The following is a 23,791-nucleotide window of genomic DNA, read 5'->3' as shown; positions in this document are numbered from 1 at the left end:
TAAAATCATAAAGATCTACTGCAAAGTTTGAGAGATGAGTTATTTGTACGATTTTATGGTATTATCTAGATGTGTGGTTGGTTAGTTAAGTTGTCCAAGATGATACCCTTTCCTGAGACATAGGACAATATTCTTCGAGAGTCTTATTTTTTGCTTTGTGGTATTCTTTGTTTATACCCAGCCTCATGGACTAAATAATCACTTATTTCGTAATGTTATCTGCATAAACAATAGCATCAGCAACAACAAAAATAAAGCAGATTATGCATAAAATACTGTATGCTATCTATTTTTAATAAAAACTAGCAGGCCACCTGACGTTTCCCGGTCATAAAATACACATAAATATTATATTTTAATTCACTTAAAAAAAAAAAAAGAAAATACTTGAAATGAGATCAAAGCAGTGAGTAGAGTATGATAACTTTTAGGCCAGCTTGACACAATCTTTAAAAAGTGTTTTCACACCTACTTATTCTCCATGTACTCATTTTTCAATTTTGACCCCTTGTCAGCCCGTTTTTCTAGATGAAAACCAATTAAAAAGTTTTTCACATGTCTGAATATCCTCCATACCAAATTTCAAGTCTGTAGATTAAAAATCCATTGAGTATATAGGTTGAGAAGTGTTCTCACACACAGACACACACACACATTCTCACTTTTAGATTCTTATAAAACAATAGAGGGAGTCAGTATAACTTTTACTCACTATGAAAAAACTACTACCACTCTCTCACTAAACACCGGGCATTCTCATTCATTGCATACACTTTTCATCTTCTACTGTCCATTTTAGATTTTCTTATTTCATGATACTATCTACCATACAATATGACTTCAACGCATAAATACTAATTGCTGCCTTCACCCCAGAACCTTTCCTTCAATGTATTCTGATTGGCTGTTAATCATCATATTATATGGATATTTGAATATAATTACCAAATATTAAACAAACATGGCGTTTCTTAACTCAGTAAGATATCTTCAGATTTTCACCTCTCCTTACACAACAAAACATTACTATTCAGAATTTTATTTAGTTCTTCTCCAGAATTCCCGCTATAAAAAAAAAATAATAATTAAAAATCTACATGGTGTACATACCAGTGACAAAATGAAAATATCATATTCCAAAAATCATGTAAATTGATCCAGTAGTTTTATTTTTAAATAAAAAAATCAAATTTTATGAGTAACAAAAGTGGCTGCTATTTTGAAAACAATAGAAAAAATTCAAGGGAGATAACTCAGTAATTCATATTAGATTCATGTTGTAATGCCTATGAATTTTCATTAATTAGAAATGATTTTGTTTGTAAAAAAAAAAAATACTTGGTCAATTTATGACTTTGGGAATATGATATTTTTGTTTCATAACGGCTATGTATATCATACACGTTTTTTAGTTTTGTTTTTTAATATAGGGGAAATTCTGAACCAGCATCCCCCCCCCTCAAAAAAGCACTTAATACACAACATATTGCATAACTAATGTCTACTATATTTCTTTTATTTTACTTATTTAGATGTATGAGATTGTACGTCCACTTGTTCACCTGCTACACATTGATAGAACTGGTCTCCAGAATTTTGAAGCATTGATGGGTCTAACCAACCTTGCCTCAGTTGGTGATTCAGTCCGGTAAGAATTTTTCTCAATTTTATATCAAATCTTATCTTCTACTTGTTTCTCTCTTTTCTCCATTTACCTTTGTTTTGCTGGGGATGGGACATCCTACTGGATACCAGATATTCACCTATTTCAGAGAGATTCAAATTAAGAGATCTTTTCGAGATTCTAACTGTCCTGTTAGTGCAATTATTTGAATTTCTCTTGTTTCTTTCTTGCAGTAAAATTCCCTTCTAAGAATAATGTTCCCATTTCCATGGTGAAATTTCCTTCTACAAACAATTCTAAGAACGTAAATCATTACGTGTAGAATTTTGCTCAACAACTTTATCAAACCATTGATATGCTCCAAACCAATATGATGGTGATAATGTGTTCATTTTAAATAAAAATAGAAAAGGATGTCATAATTGGTTACCAAGGAAATAGAAGTAATATATCTTAGCTATGTTTTAATGGTTCCTTATAAAACTTGAAAGTTATTATGCTGCCATTTTTGAAGTTATAATTGTAACTGGTGTCATCATTATTAAATTACAGGTCGTCATTCGCAACCTCTAAACAATGTGATGAATGTGTTTTCTTCTTTTTCAGCAAACGAATCATTTCTGAGAATGGCTTTTGCGATATTGAGCATTATATGTATGAAGATCATGAAATGATTCGAAGAGCTGCAACTGAATGCATGTGCAACCTCGTCATGTGTGAAGATGTAAGTCTTTTTTATTGCTGTAACATAACGTGTCTGATGTAAAGATGCATTCCCTCCTCTCCCCCTTCATAGACGTGGACATCACATCTCAATATTTGTTGATCAGATTAAACTATTGCTGTTGCTTGTTTTTGTTTTCTGAAGTTACGAACATATACAACTAAAATCAGAACATCATGTTTGCTCTGCTGTTTAGTAATGGCAGAAGTTCCCTGACTTTACTCTAATCATAATAATACCTGTTCCACCTTGTCTTCCAGTGGTGTCACTAAGGTAACAAAACTTTTGTATAACAACCTTTGTCGATCTAGTTAAACTACTGCTGCTCTAACAGAAGAATTCTTCCTTCAAATACAATCACAACTTCAGCTTAAAACAAGTAACAAAGCTTTTTCTTTTCTTTTCTTTTGAACAACAGAGTTGCAAATGAGAATTCTTAGTCTAACCAAATGTAGCAGAACTGAACAACAAAAATTTAAAAAATAGAATAAACAAAAGAGACACAGAATGGCTTACCTGAGGATTTGGAACTGGCATGAAGTCAAGGTTAGAAGTGTGAGCATGCTCAAACCGTACAATTTATTAGTCTCTGTCACGAGTTCTATATGCAAATCGATCAGCTGAGTCAAGTGTATATATTGAGTGATCTTAATAGTTGGCGATTTTTTTTTTTTTTTTTTCTTACATTCATAGTCGGGTAGTGCTGTGGTGTGAAGTGAAGGAAGCGACGACCAATTTGCGACCTGCTCTTTTGGTCTTATTAGAACTATCGCGTTAAGACAATTTGACATTTGGCTAATCTCCAAAATTCAGTGATATGGCAATGGATACTCTAATAATAGAATGGTTGTAAGATCTAGAGTTGACTTGTGAACTGTGCGAAATAACCTAAGTGGAGTGAGTCCTTCCACTACAATTGAAAGGTGTGGCTCCAGAAACATATCAGCAGTTTTCAGAAAATTAATGGAATGATATTAAGGAAATCAAATGTGCCCTTGCAAAAGCCTAGAATTGTAGCCTTCGAACGATTCACCACTCGCCGCCTCTGTCTGTAGCTGAGTTCTTGACGGACTTGCAATGGCTGGCATGGATAGTAGATGAAATGCCATCAGAATAAAAAGCACTTTCATTAGTGGGCTAACATGCCATGTCAAGGGGCTTCTGTGGTCATCAACTAGCATGGATACTCTGTCATTAAAAGAACTGCTCAAAAGAGCATGCATCGCATTGGTAGACGACAGAGATGAAGATCTTTCTGCTGCAGTGCAGCCTAGACGGGCCTTGTACTCATCAACACCTGGTAGAGGTAGCGAGAGTGGTTGCTTCAAATACGGGGCCCAAACCATCTGTCCAGAAACTGCATGCAGCGCGGCAGTGATAGCAACCAGAGAGATCAACCATGTGCTAGTAAGAAACTGCCCAGGAAATGGAGACGGGCGAGACATTAGCATCACTCTCTCCCCATTCAAATTAAAAGGAACGCTCCCCTTGATAGGAGTCATTAATGACAAGAAGCGTATAGTGCGGGTGGATTCGCGATGCTCTCCGTCCTTTGTGACTGGATCAGTGTGCGACCATTGGAGTCAGCTGGCATCGGATGTCCTCACAGTGAAATCCTCCACAGCAAGGGTGTCAGGACTATCACATTGGCAGTAGAAGACACAATCCCCCGTGAAAGTTGATGTTCTGGTCATGGACACACTGCTGTTGGGCTTCGATATGCTAATCAGAATGGACATAATCAAAATGTTGGGTGGAGTCTGCATAATACACCAGTTCGGTGATGCTACTTTTGCCAGGACGGAGCCTTGTTACTGCACCACGATCAGAATAGAGGAACCAGACTTCATTGTCGAGTTCAATGCGCAGACCAAGACTTCGATGGCGTTGTAGAAGTGGTCAAGTAATCAACCACCAAATGGACTTACCAACAAGAGACCTGCATCCCATCATGGGCCTGGATATCATGAACGGCAAAAGTGACAGTCCTCAACCAAAATTGCAAAGTTGATTGCCATCAATGAGGCACGCAGTTATTCCTCTGATGAATCATCCAAGAAGAAAGTACTTTTACCTCATATAAGTGTTAGACAAAGACTAGCTCCGAGTTTTCATCTATGTGATCATCAGTCAAGGAGGAGTGTAGCGGAACTGAACAACGCTATTTTTTAAAAATAGTACAAACAAATGAAACATAAAATGAGGATTCAGAACTGTCCGGAAGTGAAGGCTAGAAGCGCAAGCATGTTCAGACTACACTTTATAGTCTCTGTCATGAGTTTTATACGCAAATTTATCAGCCGAGTCAAGTGTATATATTGAGTGATCTTAGCAGTTAAGCCATTTGGTTTCTTTTCTTATCTTTGTCGTCGGATAGTGCTGTAGTGCGAAGGAAAAGATTGCAATAGTTCAGAATGCAAAGGTTCTTCATTCTTCACAATCCTAATTACCCGTGAGACACTCAGGACGCCTTGTCATGTCTATATACTACCAAAATTGTTTATCTTGTCTTTTTATCCCCATGATGATGGCATTATGTTGATAGATTCAGGTGTGCACGGTACAAAGACAAGTTAACGTAGTAGAAGTGCTTTCTTTCAATAAACTATGTATGTGTAAATAGGTGCCAATCTTGCTAGGAAGTATAACCCTAGCAGACTAACGTCCTGGTACATTATAAGATGCTACTAAAAACTCATCGAGCTACAACCAATATAAATAATTTTTTGAATGTCAGAGGTTACATGTGCCGAAACGTAAGAATACCATCCAATATTAGAACAGTAGTTTGAATAATCCAAATATAAGTTAATATTCAGTTTTTGATGCTATCAGATCAGGCTGTTTAAAGATACTGGCTTCCTGACCTAAAATGCACCAAACATTGATGTCATTGTTTTTCCTTTCCATTTGCAAAACTTAATCATGTTCTGCTAGGTCAAAAACAAAAACAATTTTCTTCTACAAAATAATGAATAAACATTTGAAGACGAGAACTTGAGGCATAAAAGATTTTTCCAAAATGACTGAATTCAACATTAAGGAGAATAGAAAGTGAACCTTGGCTTTACTTTTGTCAGCCTCATAATCTCGCTTCTCTTATTTTGTCCTTAAGTCCTCATGTTCCATGAGCAATGTTTCTGACAAAGGGGGAATATTCGTTGTTTTCTAGGTCGAAATCTGTCATTGGTTTATGTTATTTAAAAAAAAAAAATTTTTTTTAGCTTCTTGCATCAAGTAGCTTCATGCCTTGTCTGGAGTGATTTCCATAAAAAAAACGTTGATATGCCGTAAAACAACCAAACCAAATATTCAGTTTATTACAATGCTTACAGGATGTAATTTTTAAGATCAATATTATAATCTCTGATATGAGACAAATGAATGCTTCAACTATTTTAATATTTTCCTTTTCTTGCAGGCTCTAAAACTGTTTGAAAAGGAGAATGACCGGGTGAAAATGCTTCTGCTCTACAGTGCCGATGAAGATGTACCTACAGCGAAAGCAGCAGCTGGAGCGCTGGCTATTTTGTCAAGCAGTTTAATAGTTTGCCAGAAAATAGTTACAGTAAGTTTTTTTTTTTTAATCTAATTTTGAAAAAAAAATTTAAGGCAAATGTTATTATTGGCAACAAAATTTTTTTTTTAGTTTTCCAGAATTTCCCCTATATAGAACAGACTAGCAGGGAGATCTGATGTTGCCCGGGATTGATTGATGATCAACAAATATTTCACACTCCTATATTTTTATTGTCATCAAAATCTGTGAAATCAGCCAGGAGGAAGCTTCACATGCAGTAACTTAGTACATTGCACTTTAGAGAACTTACTGTTTCTTTTATAAAATTATTTTAAACTTCTTTAAATAAATTTTTATAAAATTTTAAACTTCTTTCCAGTTAATGAAAAAAAAACATTAAGAAATTTGTGTACGGGGTTTGAACCTGCAGACCATGTCATGCAAAAAAAAACGTAAATTTACAAGTTTTATAAAATTCTGCAGACCACATCATGCAAAACAAAAAAAACAAAAAAACGCTATCACCTTACCCCACAGTAGAATTTTCACTGCCTGTTGTTCTATTATTGTTGCTAAGCGATGACATGGAGAAAATGGCTTTTCGATGATAAATAAATTAAAATAATGGTTTTGATTATTGATTATCGGCATTCTGAGACAAAACTTAACTTAGATCATTCTTACACTTATACACTAAAGATTTGAAAGAAAATCTGTTCAGCTATTTCAGAGTCTATAAGGAACAAACTCACACACAGTCCTGGATATGACCTTAAACTATATCCGATGGTGAGGCCCCAGCTTGCGGGCTTTGAGGAGTGTGGCGCCACCCTTTGATTGCCATTGCTCCCAGGTCCACTCTGACCCAGAGTGGTAGTACCTGTTGGGGTCCAAACTATGGGTTAAATAGAAAATGGCCTAAAAATAATATATTCTATTAAAAAGTTTTTCTTCAAAATAACTGGATTTGGCATTAAATAACCTGAAAAGGGTTGATATGCCATAAAACAAAACCAACCAAACTCAGACACACAAAGTTGCATTTATATAATTGTAGAGATAGAGAAAAATCTTCCTGATATACGTATCCGTCAACGTTTGTATTATTTGGATTCTTCGGACGATTGTATTTTCATGTTTTGATTGAGATAACCTCTGACCTTCTCAGGTGCATCTTGTGAAAGAAGATAAAGTACTTGGTAAAATTCAGTTGTAAAAATTACACTCTTTTGGAGGTTGAAGGTTCAATCTTCAGTGTGAGTGACACTCATAATACAATTGTGAATTATTTAGGACTTCTAGCCAATCATGGTTAAGGAAATGCGAGCATGCTACCTCTGTGAATTAAAAAAAAAATGTTCCGTTTGAAATTCCATGCATATTCCCGAGTTTGGCATGATACACATGAAGAAGGTCAGAGGTTACATCGACTGAAACATTGTGAAAATAACATTCAGATGAGAACAGTAGTCTGAAGAATCCAAATGATATAAAAAATCAATCCTCATCTCAAAACTTCAGAAATATAATGAAAATATCACATTCCAAAAATCATGTAAATTGATCAAGTTTTTTTTATATAGAAAATCATATTTTTACAATTTTAAGTGATTAATGATAAATTGTAGCCCATACAAGATTGAAAACAACCGCCCCCCCCAAAAAAAACTCACAGAAGTTTTAATTGAATTATCTCCCTTTGTTTATTCAAGATGGCAGAGCATAACACTGTCTTCCCTTCCTCATAAAATTTGATTTTCTAAAATAAAAAAAAAAACTACTTGATCAATTTACATGATTTTTGGAATATGCCATTTTGTTCCATCATGAGTACAGCATCATATAGATTTTTCTTTATTTTTGTTTTTAAGATAGGGAGAATTCTAAACAAAAACCAAGATTTTAATGGAAAATAATATTATTTTAGTTTACCTACTCGTGTGTCACGTATTTACATTAAAAACAATTTCATAATTAATACAAATTATAAGCATGTAAAATTAATGTTTATATTGGCCTTCAGGTTTCAGACAGATTTTTGTTCTAGAAGTACCGTTACTGCAATGATTAAATATTAAAGATCAATGTTATCGGTACGTTCATGTGCTTATATTTTTTTTTATAAAATTGTTTGGTTCTTGTCCCTATATTAAAAACAAAAATAAAGAAAAATGTGTGTGTGATGAAACAAAAATTCTGTAAATTGATCAAATTTTTAAATAAGAAAATCAAATTTTATGAGTAACAGAAGAGTGGCTGTCTTGCTCACCTTTTTGAAAGCAATCGTCTATAATATAAAGGGCAAAATCTGTTTAAATGTATGTTTGTATGTCTGCCTAAAACTTTTGACAGATACGACGGATTTTAACAAGATCAGTATCATTTTGAAACCCTTGCTTTCACAACGTGACTTAAAAGATGTTATTTTGACTGCCCGTGACGTAGGCACATCAGTAAAACAGTTTGTTTTTTTCACCTCTTTTTCCTCTGGCGTGTTACGGGTTTGAGCCTGCTTCAATTTTTTTTTCTCAACCAACACCCTTACACATACCTTCACTTTCTTTTCCACCTTCGCGTCATGGGTTTGAGCCTGCCTACTACAACTTTTTTTGCTCAACACACACCTCCAAACATCCGGGCAATGCCGGGCACCCAGGCTAGTCTATAATCTATAATATAAAAGCGAAAATGTGTGTGTGCTTTTTTGTATGTCCGGCAAAAGCTTTGGGGGGGGGGGCTTGCGGGGGAGGGTCACTAATTCCTAGAACTTTTTATATACTCCCTAGATTATAATATCTCTGATTTACAAAAGGAGGTTGTGTCTATCTTTTATTTGAGCGCATTTTATTTTATTAAATTCATGCTATCCCGTGGCCCTGTATGTTTGTTTGGCTTTTTAGTATAAATTGAAATTGAAACAGTCAGTTCCTTGGTTTTCTCACCAGGGACGTCCAGAAAGCAATCAACTTTGATCAATGTGGAGAAAACTCTGCATATCAGACAATTGCTATTCATTTGAACACTCCCAATTTTGGGGGGAGCTGGTTTTCCCACACCATCTTGGGCAAGCAAAATAAAAAAAACTGGCTTGCAGCCAAAGTTAAGTGCAGGATTTTGTTCCCCTATGGCGTGATGTCTGACCTCATTAAATTTACGCATCTGTGTGAATTCATTCACTTAACTTTTTAATTGTTTAATTTCAACCATTCTCACGTCAGCTGCCCTTGTAGCGTCGCAGTAAGTTATCAGGCTATCACTTTCTTTTCCGCCTTTGCCTCAAAGCTTCGGGTTCGAGTCTAACTGCCTACCAAAACTTTTTTTTTCTACACACCACTGACAAACACCCGTGCAATGCCTGGCATTCACGCTAGCTATAATATAAATCTCACCTGTCTTTTTAAATGTATGTATGTATGTATGTATGTTGGTCTAAAACTTTTGACAGAGGTGACAGATTTTAATGAGATAGGTATCATTTTGAAGCTCGACCCTTTGGATGTCAAATATCGAAAAATTGGCTAAAAATATTAATTCGTTCACCTTCAACCGGGCACTTTTCTACAGGGAGGGGTTGCTTTTTTTTTTTTTTTCTGATATTTTCAAAAGTTGTCGCATCTTTTTGATTGACTAGCCTTAATTTAAACCTACGTCACTTCTGGTTTGACGATAGTTTGACGTCACGTTTTTTTTTTTCACATTCTTTTCCTCCTTTGCAGTACGGGTTAGAGCCTGTCTACCTACTACCACTTTTTTTTTTTTTTTTGCTCAACACACACCGGGCTCCAGGCTGGTTAAAAAAATAAAAGGGAGATAACTCAATAATTCAAACTTGCAAGATTAATTAATGATTTAAAAATAATTTTCTTTATAAAAATAAGACTACTTTATCAATTTGCATAATTTTTTTAAATATTATACCGCATACAAATTTTTCTTTATTTTCATTTCTAATAAGCAATTCTGCACAAGAATCGATTGTTTTTAACTCAAATATGTCACATATGAGTAAACAACTTATTTTCTTTAGAAGTCATTTCCTTATATTTCTTAATGTTTTATGCTTTTTTTTTATTTTAAGTAGTAAGTTGTCAACAATTTATTTTTCCAAGTGCCTGGAAATGCGGGGGGGGGATTATATATAGTAGATATAGAGGGGGGATAGAGAGAGAAATTTTAAAAGAAAGATTTACACTTTTTGCCTCTTTGCATTTTATTGACCATGTACGTGGACAGTAGTGGATAACCATGCTTGCATTAATACAAATGTAAAAATGTTTGGATAATTTATTTTTATTTTTTAAATTTATATTTATTCTTAAATTTTTTTTTTTACTTTAAAAATTGTTTTTATAATTTTTTTATATATATTTTTTTAATTTCTTAAATTAAAAAAAAATGTGAGTCTTTTTCTTTTTAAAATTTTTTTTTAAAGATAATTTATTTAAAAATATATAAAAGTTGTAGTAATTAAAAAATGTTATTCTCTGAATTTCAAAATCGTCCTGGTGCTACCAGATCAGGCTGTCTGAAGATACTGATTGATTTTATTGTTTTTTTTTTCCTTTCTCTGTGTAAAACTCAATCATGTTCTGCAAAGTCAAAAACAGTTTTCCTCTACAAAACAATCAAGCCAAACATCATGAATAAATATTTGAAGATATAAAGAACTTTAAACATAAAAACTTTTTCCAAAATTAATGGATTCAGCATTAAATAACCTGAAAAGGGTTTATATGCCGTCAAACAAAACAAATCAAAATAGTAGAAGAGATGAGGGTGGATTGGGAGACTCAAAAAAGCTTAAAACCTTGGGGTACTTTTGCTAATGCATTTCTGTGATCGTTCATTTATGAAATGTTGTGCTTTGTTTGAATTACAGGTAAATAGTTGGGTGGACCTTCTTCTTGCATTGACTGTAAATGAATCCCTGGAAATGCAGCATCGTGGTATTTATATTCTGATGAACATGATTGGTGCAGACAAGGAGATTGCAGCGAAAATAGTTGAAGGCCAACTGCTGGAAGTGATGATGGCTGTCTCTCGTTTTGAGGATCCCGAAAAGAAAACCATCCAGGAATGTGCCGAAGCTGCCCTCCAAAAACTCACAGAATATGAACTCATTAAACCAACTTAAAGTTTTGACAAGATTTTACAAAGTTTTTTGTTTTAAAAGATGGCTGACCATTTGCCAATGTCAGCTCCATTTTAGATCTGCCCACAATTATTTATTAAAAAAAAAATGGCAAGAAATGTTTGATTTTTTAAAATATTTAAAAAAAAAAAAAAAAAAAAAAAAAAAAAAAGAATTTAATACTTGAACAAAAATTTAAACAAAAATAAATTTAAAAAATCTGTTTAAAACAATAGCTGTCCCTATAATAGGCGAAAAGATGTAACATTTGGAGTCTCTGACTGGAGACAAGATTTACAATCAGTCAGTAGAGATCGTTTTAGTTAACATTTCACTATCATTGCTCTGAGAAAAGTTCATTCAGAAAGGATTCTAACCATTGTCATAATTAAATACAAATTATCTAAAAACAATTTCACATAAAAATAAAAAATCATTGAAATATGCATTTACCTTTGTTTATTCAAAGTTACTTGTTTCTTCATTTATAGGAAATGTTCAATAATTGTAAAATTTATCTTATTATTTGAATATGTAAAACGCATAAAAAATGTCAAATTAATCTCACATGGGAATTTTGCTTCAGTTTTTAACTGTTATATTAACTATCTTAAAAAAATTCACATAACCTCCAGTAAAAGACTCCAGTTTGACGATCGTCTGGTTTGTTATGAGGGTGGCCGTGTTTAAAACAAATAAAAAAATAAATAAATTAAAGATGAAATGTTTCACATTTTTTAAATAAATGAACAAAGATGAGAAATGAGTTTGTTATTATAATCTTGTGCGTTTCAGGTCGGATATTTTTTTATTTGATTTATATATTTTATGTTTTGTATATTTTTTCATGATCACAAATACAGAACAATAAAAATATAAATATACAAGGTCATTCAATAAACATATATATTATTTGTATACTTTTTTTTTCAGAATTGTCTAATAAATGAAGTTATTATGATTTTTGTCTTGTCTCATGGTTGAAGTTAGATATTTTGTGGATAACTTCCAACTTGCCATTTCACCTGTGCTACCTGCTATCTTTGAGAATGGTGATGCCTTTGTAAAAGAAAAAAGGTAATGCGCTATATCTCTCGAACTTTGGGCCATTAACATGGTTGTCCGACAGACACATTTTGGAGGATTTTGGGTGACTGACAACAAAAGACATTTCTGTACTAGTCCAAATTTTTTATGGAGTTCTTTACAATGAGACTGGCAGTTTACTCTATTTGATGCATTGCAGCCAGAATCATGTCATTTTGATATTTTGTCAGCAACCATGTTTTGCAGCCAAAAATTTTGCCAGATTTATCAAAACCAATCATTATCATCATCATCCTGCGGCCTCAGCCGAGGTAGAACTCACTACACCCTTCCAGTATTCCCTATTTGTCATATCAATGTTTTGTGCATTTTTGGTCAGGAAGCCAATATCTTCAGACAACCTGATCTGGTAGCATCAGGACTAAAAGATCTTCCTTGGAGATGAATGTATCTCATTGTATTCTATCTAGAAAGGTTAACTTTCGTGATCGATTGTGAGATGATGGGTGCCTCCACAGTACAAATGATGAAACAAGTTCATCTGTGGCACATGCACAATGCCCAGCAAACTGAACACGTCGCTAACAAACTTAGGTTGATACTCTCGGTAAGTCTCCATATATCATTTCTAAAGTTGGGTAGTTTCGCCATGAGAGACTGAGTACTCTTCTCAAAAGACGTGTAACATCCATCCAAACGACGCTGTTTTGCTGAAAGAGTCCAAGTTTCAGATCCATAGAATAAGATTGGCTCAATAAGTATGCGGAAAAATTGAATTTTGAATTTGCGAGCAAAATTGGATTTCTAGATCTTATTCATTCTGTTACAAGCATGTCATGCCCTTTCTAATGTTAAAATCTTTCTCAGAGTTCCTGATGTGTGTGATCCTAGATACTTCAACACATTTGAGGATGTTATTTGTGAGGGTTTTAATTTTGTGGTTGTTGCGAATGTTAATTGGCATACACTCAGTCTTGGTAGCATTCAGGTGAAAGCCTGTACAGTTTGCTGCTGATTCAAGAGAAGATAGAAGTGTGTGGGCGCTAATGAGGTTGTCAGACAATAGCGCAATGGCATCAGCAAAATCAACAAATCGGTGATATAAAGTGTAGAATTACGTGAACTTCTTCTCAGTTGATACCTCAGTCCATTGCCATTGATTGTATTCAGAGATACGCATGATGTAGTCTATTACAATGATGAAAAGGAAACGTGCAAGTGTATCACCTTGGAGAATACAAGCCAGAATCTCAAAAGGTTCTGTTTCACCATCTGGGGCCAGGACAGTTGCCTGTGTATTTGTATACAATACTTTCGTTGCTTCAATGATTTCTACTGGTATGCCGATTCAAGAATTTCGAACATAGTCTCATGGTTGACAGTCGAAAGCTTTACTGAAGCCTACAAAGATAAGAGCTGCAGTTTTATTGCAGAATGTGATTTCCTCAATTATTCTTTGCAATGTGAGGATTTGTCCAAGAGTGACCTAGGTGGAAACCAAAAGCCACTCAAAGATAAGGGTCAATGAGATGGATAGATTGTCAGTTTAATGATGATGATATATTATGAGAGGATTGAAAATGATGAATCGAATGGACAGCATTTGAATTCTTATGAGGATGGTTTATGGCATTTGTTAACGTTGGATTTAGAGATGCTCAAGTTGTAATATGCAGGAAATATCTCAGGATAATATCTTCCACAGATGAAAAGGTTTTTGAAAAAAACTCTGTTCATAAAAATTCCCTTTCACATGAAGGAATAAAGAAAATTTTCTTTGAAGTTGTGGTTAGAAGATGAGTTCTTGCTCTGAATCTCTGACAAGAAAGAAAGATTTGAGCTCAGTTGAGCACTTTCTATGGAAATAACGATCGAGTAGAGAAAGACTAGTAGCTAGTGATGGGACGATTCCAATATTTTTCCCAATTTTAATACAATTATTGATTGTTTTAAATTCCTCATTATCATAGAATTTCCGTTTCTAAAATTACCTAAAAAGATAGAATTACCTTTTTGATTTAGCAGAGTCCTTGTTTATTCATAAATGTGGATATAATTTTCCTTTTGACAAACTTTTTGTTGGCCAGAATTCGACCTAATTAAACAAAGATGAGTCTTGGACGATGAAACGCATGTCAGTGGATAATTATATTTAAAAAATAATATATATGCCGCTCTCAATTTGGGGGTACCAAATTGGTCAAAGGGAAAATTATCCCAACTTGCATTTAAAAAAAAAAAATGCACTTTCGTATAATTCAAAAAAAAAAAAAAAAAGAAAAAAAAGTATTGCAAAAATAAATAACATGTACATAAAACGCGATACATTCAAGCAGGTGTGCAAGATAGTCAAGTTATAGAGATTTACGCTTCTTTTCATGGGGTCCTGATTTTGAATCTCGCTAGATTCAGCTGCTCTAATGAGTCATAGACGACAAAACACATGTCGGTGGATAATTATATTTGAAAAACTATATATATATATATATATATATATATGATGGACTCTCCCGTCGATTTTCGACGTATGAGGTTCGGACAACCCATATTTCTAAAACTCATTTATGCTTTTGCCTCTGATGACTTTTTAGTCCAGCAAGGGACTTGCAAACAAGGCCACAAATAGAACATGAATGTGGATTTAACGCTGCAGATATTGGTGCGGCTGCTAGTCGTTTTGCTCTTACTTTGTTTTCTTTCAGTTGCCTTAAGCTTTCAGATTGAAACCTCTGGAGACCTTCAAAACACCTTGATCTCCATCCTTTTCGGATATATATATATATAATCTTTATGCTGTACATACCCAGCATGGAATAAAAATGTCATATTCCCAAAATCATGTAAGTTAATCAAGTAGTTTGTTTTTTATATAGAAAATCAAGTTTCATTACTTTTCATTACTAATTCATAGACATTACAAGGCTGATTTTGATCTCTATTTGTGTTGGTAGTTAAGTTGTCTCCCTTTATTTATGAAATATGGAAGACCGAAACATACCATCCTTACTTTCTCATAAAATCTGATTTTCTTAGTAAAAAAAAAAAAAAAAGAAATACTTGATCAATTTCCATGATTTTTAAAAATATGATATTTTAATTCTGTAATGAGTACATCATTCATTTTCTGTATTTTTGTTTTTTTAAATTAGGTTGTATTCTGGACAAGCACTAATAAACTTTAAAATTTTTTCCCTTTATTATATTGTTTCCGAGATTTTGATTAACTCCTGAGATTTTCCCCTATATTTTTCACTGGTCATTTTTTTTCATATTCATCCACTGATGCCATTTTTACTGTGGTATTTTTAACTATCCGTTTTTTTGTTACATTTTTACCTAAATCCATTATTATGATCAGTAAAGTTTAGTGTTACTGATAGTTTAAAATCAAAAAATTATTATTTTATCATTAATACTAGTAATAGAAAGCCGTTAATTTTTTTTTTTTTTTAATTTTGGAATCGAAAATTAGACTCACATTTTTCTGACTCTAAAAATGTTCTGATTTCTTCTGATTTCAAATCTAACTAGTTTCAAATAAATAAATATTTATTATTTTATCATCAATACCAAAATTTTTCTAATTCTGATACCGTCAAAAGTCCTGATTATTCCAATTCCCGACTTCAATTAGTCATTTCACTACTAGTAGCAGCATATAATTTGTGAGAAAGGGGTTCTATCACGCTATAATAATAGATTTCACTACAGTTTATTAAAAAAAATGTTATTTTATCCAGACAACTAGTGATTTTTCAATTATGACAAAAAATAAATAAAAATAAAAATAAAAATCCACAAGGGAAATAACTCTTACTTTTAAAACTATAAAAGTTATCGTACTTATTAAATATTTCGTTTTTTGCATATGCTTACAAAAATTGTGCAAACAATTTTTGGTGCTTGTACAGAATTTCCTCTATACTAAAAAAATGAAGAAACCCCTGTATGATGTACATACTTGTGATGGAAATAAAAATATTGTATGACAAAAATCATGTACATTGATCAAATAATTTTATTTTCAAATAAGAAAATCAAATTTTATTGCCATCTTGAAAGCGGTCTGAAGAAAAGGGAGATAACTCTAAATAATTCAAATTTTAGAGATTGTTGAAAGCGATTTTTAACATGGAGAGAAGGGCATTAGAAAAACTCAAATTCGCTTAAAAACAATTTTCTTTATAAACATAAAACTACTTGATCAATTTACGTGATTTTTAGTGTATAATATTTTCTTTCTGTCACAGGTGCATACATCATACAGATTTTTGTTTATTTTTGTTTTTTATATATTTATTTTCTATCTGTTTTAAAAAAAATATTTTCTTAAAAAGGGATTCTGAAAATTCAATTTAATTATTACAATATCATGTAGTTATTAATATGCTAACTAGCAAAGCCTGGGAAAATTCCACAGAATGAGAAATACATCTAATCAGAAAATATGGTTTGATAACACTGATATTTTTCTGGATAGTGCAAAAAATTAGTTTTGGGGACAGAAAAAACAATAACACATAGCAAATAAATATGAGCATTAACATTTCCATGAAAACAGTGTCTGTTGTATTTTACATATAGAACTGATCCAAAGGAGATAAATTAATAAGTATTAATAAATGCTCAGAAAATAATATTGGTCTACATAGTTCAATCCAAATAAAAGCACATTAGTTTACTCCTTCACCACTTGGCAGACAATGTTTTTTCCCTGTTTCTTTTGAATGTTCCCTATTTCATACAATGTTTCACTGACTTCTTTCTCCAGTGAAGAACCGTTGCACATCCAAATTACTATGAGTTCTTTTCTCAAGCTATTACAGCAATGATTACTTATTATAATAATATGCAAAAACAAGACTACATCAAACGGAGGTCACTCTCATATTCTTGTCTTTGATTGCCTGATTGACCTTTTTATGGCCAAATTTGAGAAATTTGGCCTGTTTTAAAGCAGTTCGGTCTTCAAAAATTTGTATTTGCCACATACCAGGCAAGGTCATCTCAGTGCTCATAGGTTTCTACAAATTTAAACTTATATTCTTTGAAAATGACTTTAATTTTGCATAAAATTATTTTAATGTGATTGGAAATAATTGCAAATTAAACGGAACGTTCCAGATTTGCACAGACTCTTCTCCAATGTCCAAATTAGTATGCGATGAAGGATCATCCTCATCAATTACTTTTAAAGATGAAACTTTGCTAGTTCAACCATGATGCATGTCGCAACCCAGGAGAGACCATCCATGAAACAATATCTCCAAATGCCCTGAAGATGTGGCTACACACTATCAAAGCCGACATCAAACTTCCGATCAACAGACCTACAGTATTCACAACTGGTCCAACTATTGGCTGTCCATCACTATTTTAGCTACTATTTTTATTTGTAATTATTTTTTCTACTTGATCATTTTTAATTTTGCCATGACATTAAAGATTATAAATATTAAGAAAAAGATGGATTTTCTCTGTGATTTATAATTTCATATGGTGTTGACAAATTTCATTTTTTTTTTTTTTTTGAATATTTTAAAAGTTTTTAAGGGGGTATAATAGGGGGAAAATTCAAATATACTAAATTTGCATTAAATGTGATCAAGATTCCTTGAATTTCAATTTCTTAAAGTAATCTTGCTTAAATTTTAAACATTTTTATTTATTAAATTTTAAACATTTTCTAGGATTAAAATCATGTCATGGATTTTACTGATTAAGGATTCTAGACATAAGCTTTAGTATCATTATATCTTGGTGGTCCAAAACTGTTCAGGGAATCTAGTTTACAAATTCGGGGGACGTAAAGAAACAAAATTCTTTTTTTTTTTTTTTACATAGAAATCACCACTTATCAAGGCCAAAAGGCCAATCGAGGATAAGGGTTAAAGTAGAAATTGGACAATATAGTAACCGTTAGTAATGGAAATTTGGTAAATTTGTTAACTTATATGGAACGGCTTATCAAAAACTTGTTTATGTTAGTCTTGAAGACAACCATATTGTAGTCAGCTGGAAAGCAGGAAAACGGAAGACAATTCCACAGGTGTGCAGTTCTAAGAAAGAAGCTTTGTTCATGGAATCTACGTTTAGGTTTAGGCACAGATAAAGAGTGGGGGAAATTATTGATAGTGTTTTTTGCTAGACGGGTGTTTCTTGAGAAAGTTTGGCGAGGGGGGGATCATAGATTGGAGCTCAGTCGAGCACTTGCCATGAAAATAACGATAAAGCAGAGACAAACTCGCAACATCTCTTCTGTGAGAATGAGGTTGCAGGGAAGAGAAAAGGCTACAGAGTGTATTTTGAACTCTATCAAGGCAGGACAAGTCCTTTCTAGCATCCTGCCAGATGTGGCAACAGTATTCCAGTCTTGGACGTACCTGGCTCTTATATAGATAGTAAAATTAATTTTCTGTTACCACAACAAATGAATCAATGCTTCAAATTTCTTTTGCCAAGGGAGATAATTTTAGTATACAAAGAGTTATCTCCCTTCAACATCGGTTTTCTAGATTTCTATCTAACAGGTGTTTTATCCCAACCTCTTTGCCTCTTTGTCTCTTATCTTTTTTTTTTTTTTTTTTGGCTTTTCTTTTCTCATTTCACAAATTATTAAAGATCTGTTGCATATCATTGTGATTGATTGTCTAGTGCGTGTCATTATAGCTAAGTGAAAAAAAAAATGTATACATAACAAATAAATTTTTACCAAATGCAAGAAAATTTAATTTTCTATAAATCTGTATATTTTTTAAGTTCTGCTGTGACAATATTATTGCATCGAAAAAAAAGGTTGACGTGAAACTTTGGTTTTCTGAAAGAAAAAAAATGAAGCTCATAATTTAATAAGTGAAATGCAAAATCAAGTTAGAAGAGAAAAAAAATGTTTTTCTCATCATGTGCTGGTTTTGTGACTGGCACAGGTCACCTTGGGTGAGTAGACAATGATGATTTACAGTTTTCCCAGAATTTGGGAAAAACTGGAACACTATTTCAGTGAGAAAAATTGATACAGTAAGAGATAAGAGCCTTTTGCTATAGCAGTGAAAAAGAGAAACGAATGATGTAATAACTTAATACAGTAATAAGGGAGAACCTTCCCCTCTTGAACTAACAGAAAGAATGAGTTTGGAGAGAACTGGACAGTGCCAGATTAACTTGTTGAATTTTCAATTAATTAATTAATTACATTTTGTAGCCAAGATACTCCATTTTACTTGCCAACCATTTCTACATTGTTAAGAAACAGATCCCAGACTTAAGGGTTGAAAATGCCAAACTAAAAAAGACCAAAATCGATAACTGAACAAGTCCAAAAATACTTTAAGTAAAAAGTGCATTTAGAAATTTTTTTCCTAGACAAATGCAACATTGTAAAACTATTACTCAGAATAATTATTTTTTATACAAAAAAGAAAAGTCGTTGAAATGTTATTTAATTCTTTTGTACTTGAAAACGACCTTAATGCCTCAGTGGTACAACTCCGATGACCATCTCATCATCTTTGACAAAAAAAATTGTCTGCAACAAAAAGGTTTTTTAGTCAAACTCAATAAAATATTTTATTTTAGTTAAATAATTGTTTTTTTTTTAAATATATATTTAAAAAAAATATATATTAAAAAATATATTTTTTAAAATATATTTTTTAAAATATATTTTTTAAAAATATATTTTTAATATATATTTTTAAAAATATATTTTTTAATATATATTTTTAAAAAATATATTTTTTAATATATATTTTTAAAAATATATTTTTTAATATATATTTTTTAAAAATATATTTTTTAATATATATTTTTAAAAATATATTTTTTAATATATATTTTTTTTAAATATATGGTGAAAAACAGTTTATTTATCATACTTAACTCGAACAATACCCGTCCCAGCACAAGTAAAATTAATTACTCAAACAGAACAGTTTTGCATCACTTTTACGTCTTTGTACAAAGATTAAAAATCAAGATATAATGATAATTAACTTTATGTCTAAAATCCTTATTTAAATTTGGATCAAAATACATTATATGATTTTGATTCTAGGAAATGTCTAAATTTAAGGTTTAAGCTTAATGGGTCTTAAGAATCCAAATTCAAGAAATTTTGTTTCATTAGTGCCTAAAAGTATGGATCAAATTTCATGCAAATCTGAAATATTTCAATTTTAAATAGGTAGTTGTGTTTATATGTCTCTGCAAAACTCTTAAAAATACTCTAAAGAACCTGAAATTATGGGAATATTTATTAATTGATGTTTAATACGAAGTGTTGAAATTTCACAAAATCTGAATTTTCATGAAGCGTTTCTCATTTCTACCATCTTTGCATAAAATCAAACTAAAATTGTGAACGGGCTCTTGTCACAGTTCACCAAATGTGACTTTTCAGGGTCACTGATAATAGGTGTGAACCCTCACACATACATCTTGATTATCTTTCACAGAGAATTTTCCACAAGTTCTCTTGGCACAGTGAGATTTGGTTGATCGGTTTCAGTGTCGATTTCACCTTCGGGTTGATATGCCGCATCACGCTGAAAGTGAATAGAGTTTCAAGCACACAAAAGAAAGACAAACTCAGATTTCTCTATTCCACGAGTTAATTCAACTCAAATTAATAAAGTATAATATAAACTTATATACAAATGTCCAATGTTGATTTCTTACAAACACACTATTGAATCTTGCTCTCTGTGGTTGAAATAGCAACGGACGGTGGAAGGGGTGCGACGACTCTTCGATTAGTGTTAGGTCTCTCAAGACCCAGCTTCAACTCACTGATTTTGGTGCAGGCATTCACTGATATAGTAAGGTGATGGGTAGGTTGTTCTCTAGACCAATCACTGCTAGATACGTCATCTCCAGGGAAATTCCTGATCTGATGCGTGTGTGCTGGTGATTCTGTTGTGATACTATAAAGTGGCCCTGGGGTGGATTTGAGCCATTAAGTGCTTAGAGGGGGGGGGGAATAGACAAAGAAATCGGAATTATCCTACAATAGACAAAGAGATAGGAAATAGCTTAGAGTAAACAAAGAAATTGGAAATATCCTACAATAGACAAAGGAAGAGGAAATAGCTTAGAAAAACAAAGAAATTGGAAATATCCTACAATAGACAAAGGAAGAGGAAATAGCTTAGAGTAAACAAAGAAATTGAAAATATCCTACAATAGACAAAGGGATAGGAAATGGCTTAGAAAAACAAAGAAAGAAGAAATATCCTACAATCAACCATAACAATAGAAACCTACTGATAAAACAGGGAAGAGCAGCTTCCGGTAGCCAGGATGGGGTGGGCAACCAGTGATACCAATGTAGAGGGGACAGTCAGTTGAGATCGAGATGCGCGCTCGAGAGCAGATGGAAGTTGAACAGTGAGTTGACAGATGCCCGTCGCAGCGGATGTAAATTGGACAGTGACAGTTGAGATCTAGATTCGCTAGACAGCGGTTGGAAGTTGGACAGTGATAGTTGAACAGCTATAGAGTTGACTGTGAACTAGAGACGTGGACAATTTTAGAGTTGATTGTGAAACAGAGATAGACGAATGTAACATCGATAGAACAGGGGAAGACACACACACACAAGTCCAACAGTCAATTTATATATGAACATTGGCGTTTGTTTTTCCTTTGTTTGTTCATATTTCTATTTTGTTAACCGCGTGTGTTCTCATCGACAGTCGCCAACGGGAAAAGGGCGATCCGGCCATAAGAAGAACAGTTGAACAAAAAATCCATGGTACATGACATTGGGAGTCAGCGATTGTCGAGGAGCCACACACACGTGGGGTTACACTGTGAATGCTTGCAGTTTTCGGTTCCCATGAACAGGGAGGTTGACCCCTCTATAACCCTTTGGCTGGCCCCGGAAACGAAATTATATTCGTTATGTTCTCAAAACGACATCAAACTGTCACTTTTCCACCAACAATAAAATGTATATATTGGTTTTACAAAAACATAATCTTCCCTCCATCAAGGTTGGTTGCCACTGCCAGGGCATGCAAATATGCTTAACAATCGATGCAAACATAGTTGCTCGGCCTTCTTCAGTATTTTGGGAGTCTTAATCTCCCCCCAATGGGGAGCTTTACCGCTCTTACAGGTGGTCACACCACAAATGAATATCGCTCATATTTTGATCCAATAGGTATAACAACTGTATTCTAAAACCAATAATGAATTCTGTACTCATGACGGTTTCCGGTTTTGTAATCGAAAATTGACAACCACTATTTGATAGCTTTTGGTGGAATTTTTAATGAACATATGTTAACTATTTAGGCAATGTGTGACAAGAAATCATTTTGACAAACGTACACCCGCTAACAAATGCAAAGATACAACAAAATAATTATCAAATGTACCAAAAGGTTATTTGAATAAAAATTATGAACCTGACACCAGACACTTGCATGGGAAGAAACAACAAACTTGATCAGTTGTCAAAAAGAAGATAAGTTAAATATATGATATTTGAAAGGACAGGTGTAATCAAGTCAAACCAAAGTCAAATGCAAAAAACAACATAAAATAATTATCAAATGTACCAAAAGGTCATTTGAATAAAAATTATGAACCTGACACCAGGCATTTGCATGGGAAGAAACAACAAACTTGATCAGTTGTCAAAAAGAAGATAAGTTAAATATATGATATTTGAAAGGACAGGTGTAATCAAGTCGAACCAAAGTCAAATGCAAAAAACAACATAAAATAATTATCAAATGTACCAAAAGGTCATTTGAACAAAAATTATAAACCTGACACCATGTTTAATACTTAGGCCATGTGTACAGAGAAAGCATTTAGACAAAAGTGCACACCTGGCAACAAAGACAAAAACAACTTTATGTTGTTTAATTTGATAATTATTTTATATAATTATCAAATTTACCAAAAAGTCATTTTAATAAAAAATTATGAATCTGACACCAGCCATCTGCATGAGAAGAAACAGTAAACTTGATTAATTCTCAAAAAGAAGATAAATGTATGGTATTTGTAAGGTCATATTTAGCAAAAGTTACACAGGTGTAATCAAGTCAGGTCAATTCAGTGAAACAACAATGGCTGTGGTTATATCTACAATGACAATACCGTTTCAAAAGAGGCGTTTAAGGTGGTCACAAATGGTTATATTATAACAATCAAAAAGGATATCGGGTTGGTTTATGATTTGGGTCAGAGAAAGAATCAATCTGTCAAATTCCCACCTAACAACCAACCAACCAAGTTTGTTGAGGCTATATTTGGTTTTAAAATAGAAAATTGACAAACAGCATTTATCAAAAGACAGTCCCTCATAATTTTATACTGGTTAGATTTGGTGGAATTTTTAATTTCACTAATTTGTAAACATTTCGTTAGGAGAGTTAACCAAATTTCTTTTACTATTAACCCTAAGTTCGGGTGGTAAGATTATAAAACTATGAGTAATTGCCTAAAAAAGTAGAAAGTTCGCTAACAAAAATGTTTGATTATTTGTAATAAAAAATCCAATGATAAAAAAACAGCTTTTATTTTCTTATGTGTTAATAAAAAAAAAATGGTGGAAACAAAAAATAAAGGCGCTTCTGCAGAATTGGAACAAGATTTTGTAGTTGATAAATGGAGTTTTCAGATAAAAAACCCCCAATGTTTTCAACTGATTTTTTTTCAATTATAATAAGTTTCAATGGTAGCTTCCAAATTATGCAGTCAAAATTACCTGAATATTACTGAATTATTAAA

At 32.8% G+C, this 23,791-nt stretch overlaps 1 protein-coding gene across 1 annotated transcript in view; it reads left to right on the top strand.

Moving 5' to 3' along the window:
• LOC145243523 (protein unc-45 homolog B-like) overlaps positions 1 to 11,960 on the top strand; it is an 86,520-nt gene extending 74,560 nt beyond the window's left edge. The window contains exons 18-21 of the mRNA XM_080106492.1: positions 1,533 to 1,648; positions 2,231 to 2,348; positions 5,770 to 5,916; positions 10,748 to 11,960. Coding sequence (XP_079962618.1) covers positions 1,533 to 1,648; positions 2,231 to 2,348; positions 5,770 to 5,916; positions 10,748 to 11,002 — 636 coding nt within the window. The 3' untranslated portion in view covers positions 11,003 to 11,960. The remainder of the gene's footprint in view (positions 1 to 1,532; positions 1,649 to 2,230; positions 2,349 to 5,769; positions 5,917 to 10,747) is intronic.
• Positions 11,961 to 23,791: the final 11,831 nt, after the last annotated feature.

This window comes from Euprymna scolopes, chromosome 22, assembly GCF_053919585.1.
Source record: "Euprymna scolopes isolate OS-2025 chromosome 22, ASM5391958v1, whole genome shotgun sequence".
Taxonomy (NCBI): Eukaryota; Metazoa; Mollusca; class Cephalopoda; order Sepiida; family Sepiolidae; genus Euprymna; species Euprymna scolopes.
Note: the sequence above shows the minus strand (reverse complement) of the source record. Positions and strands in the feature narration are given on the sequence as shown.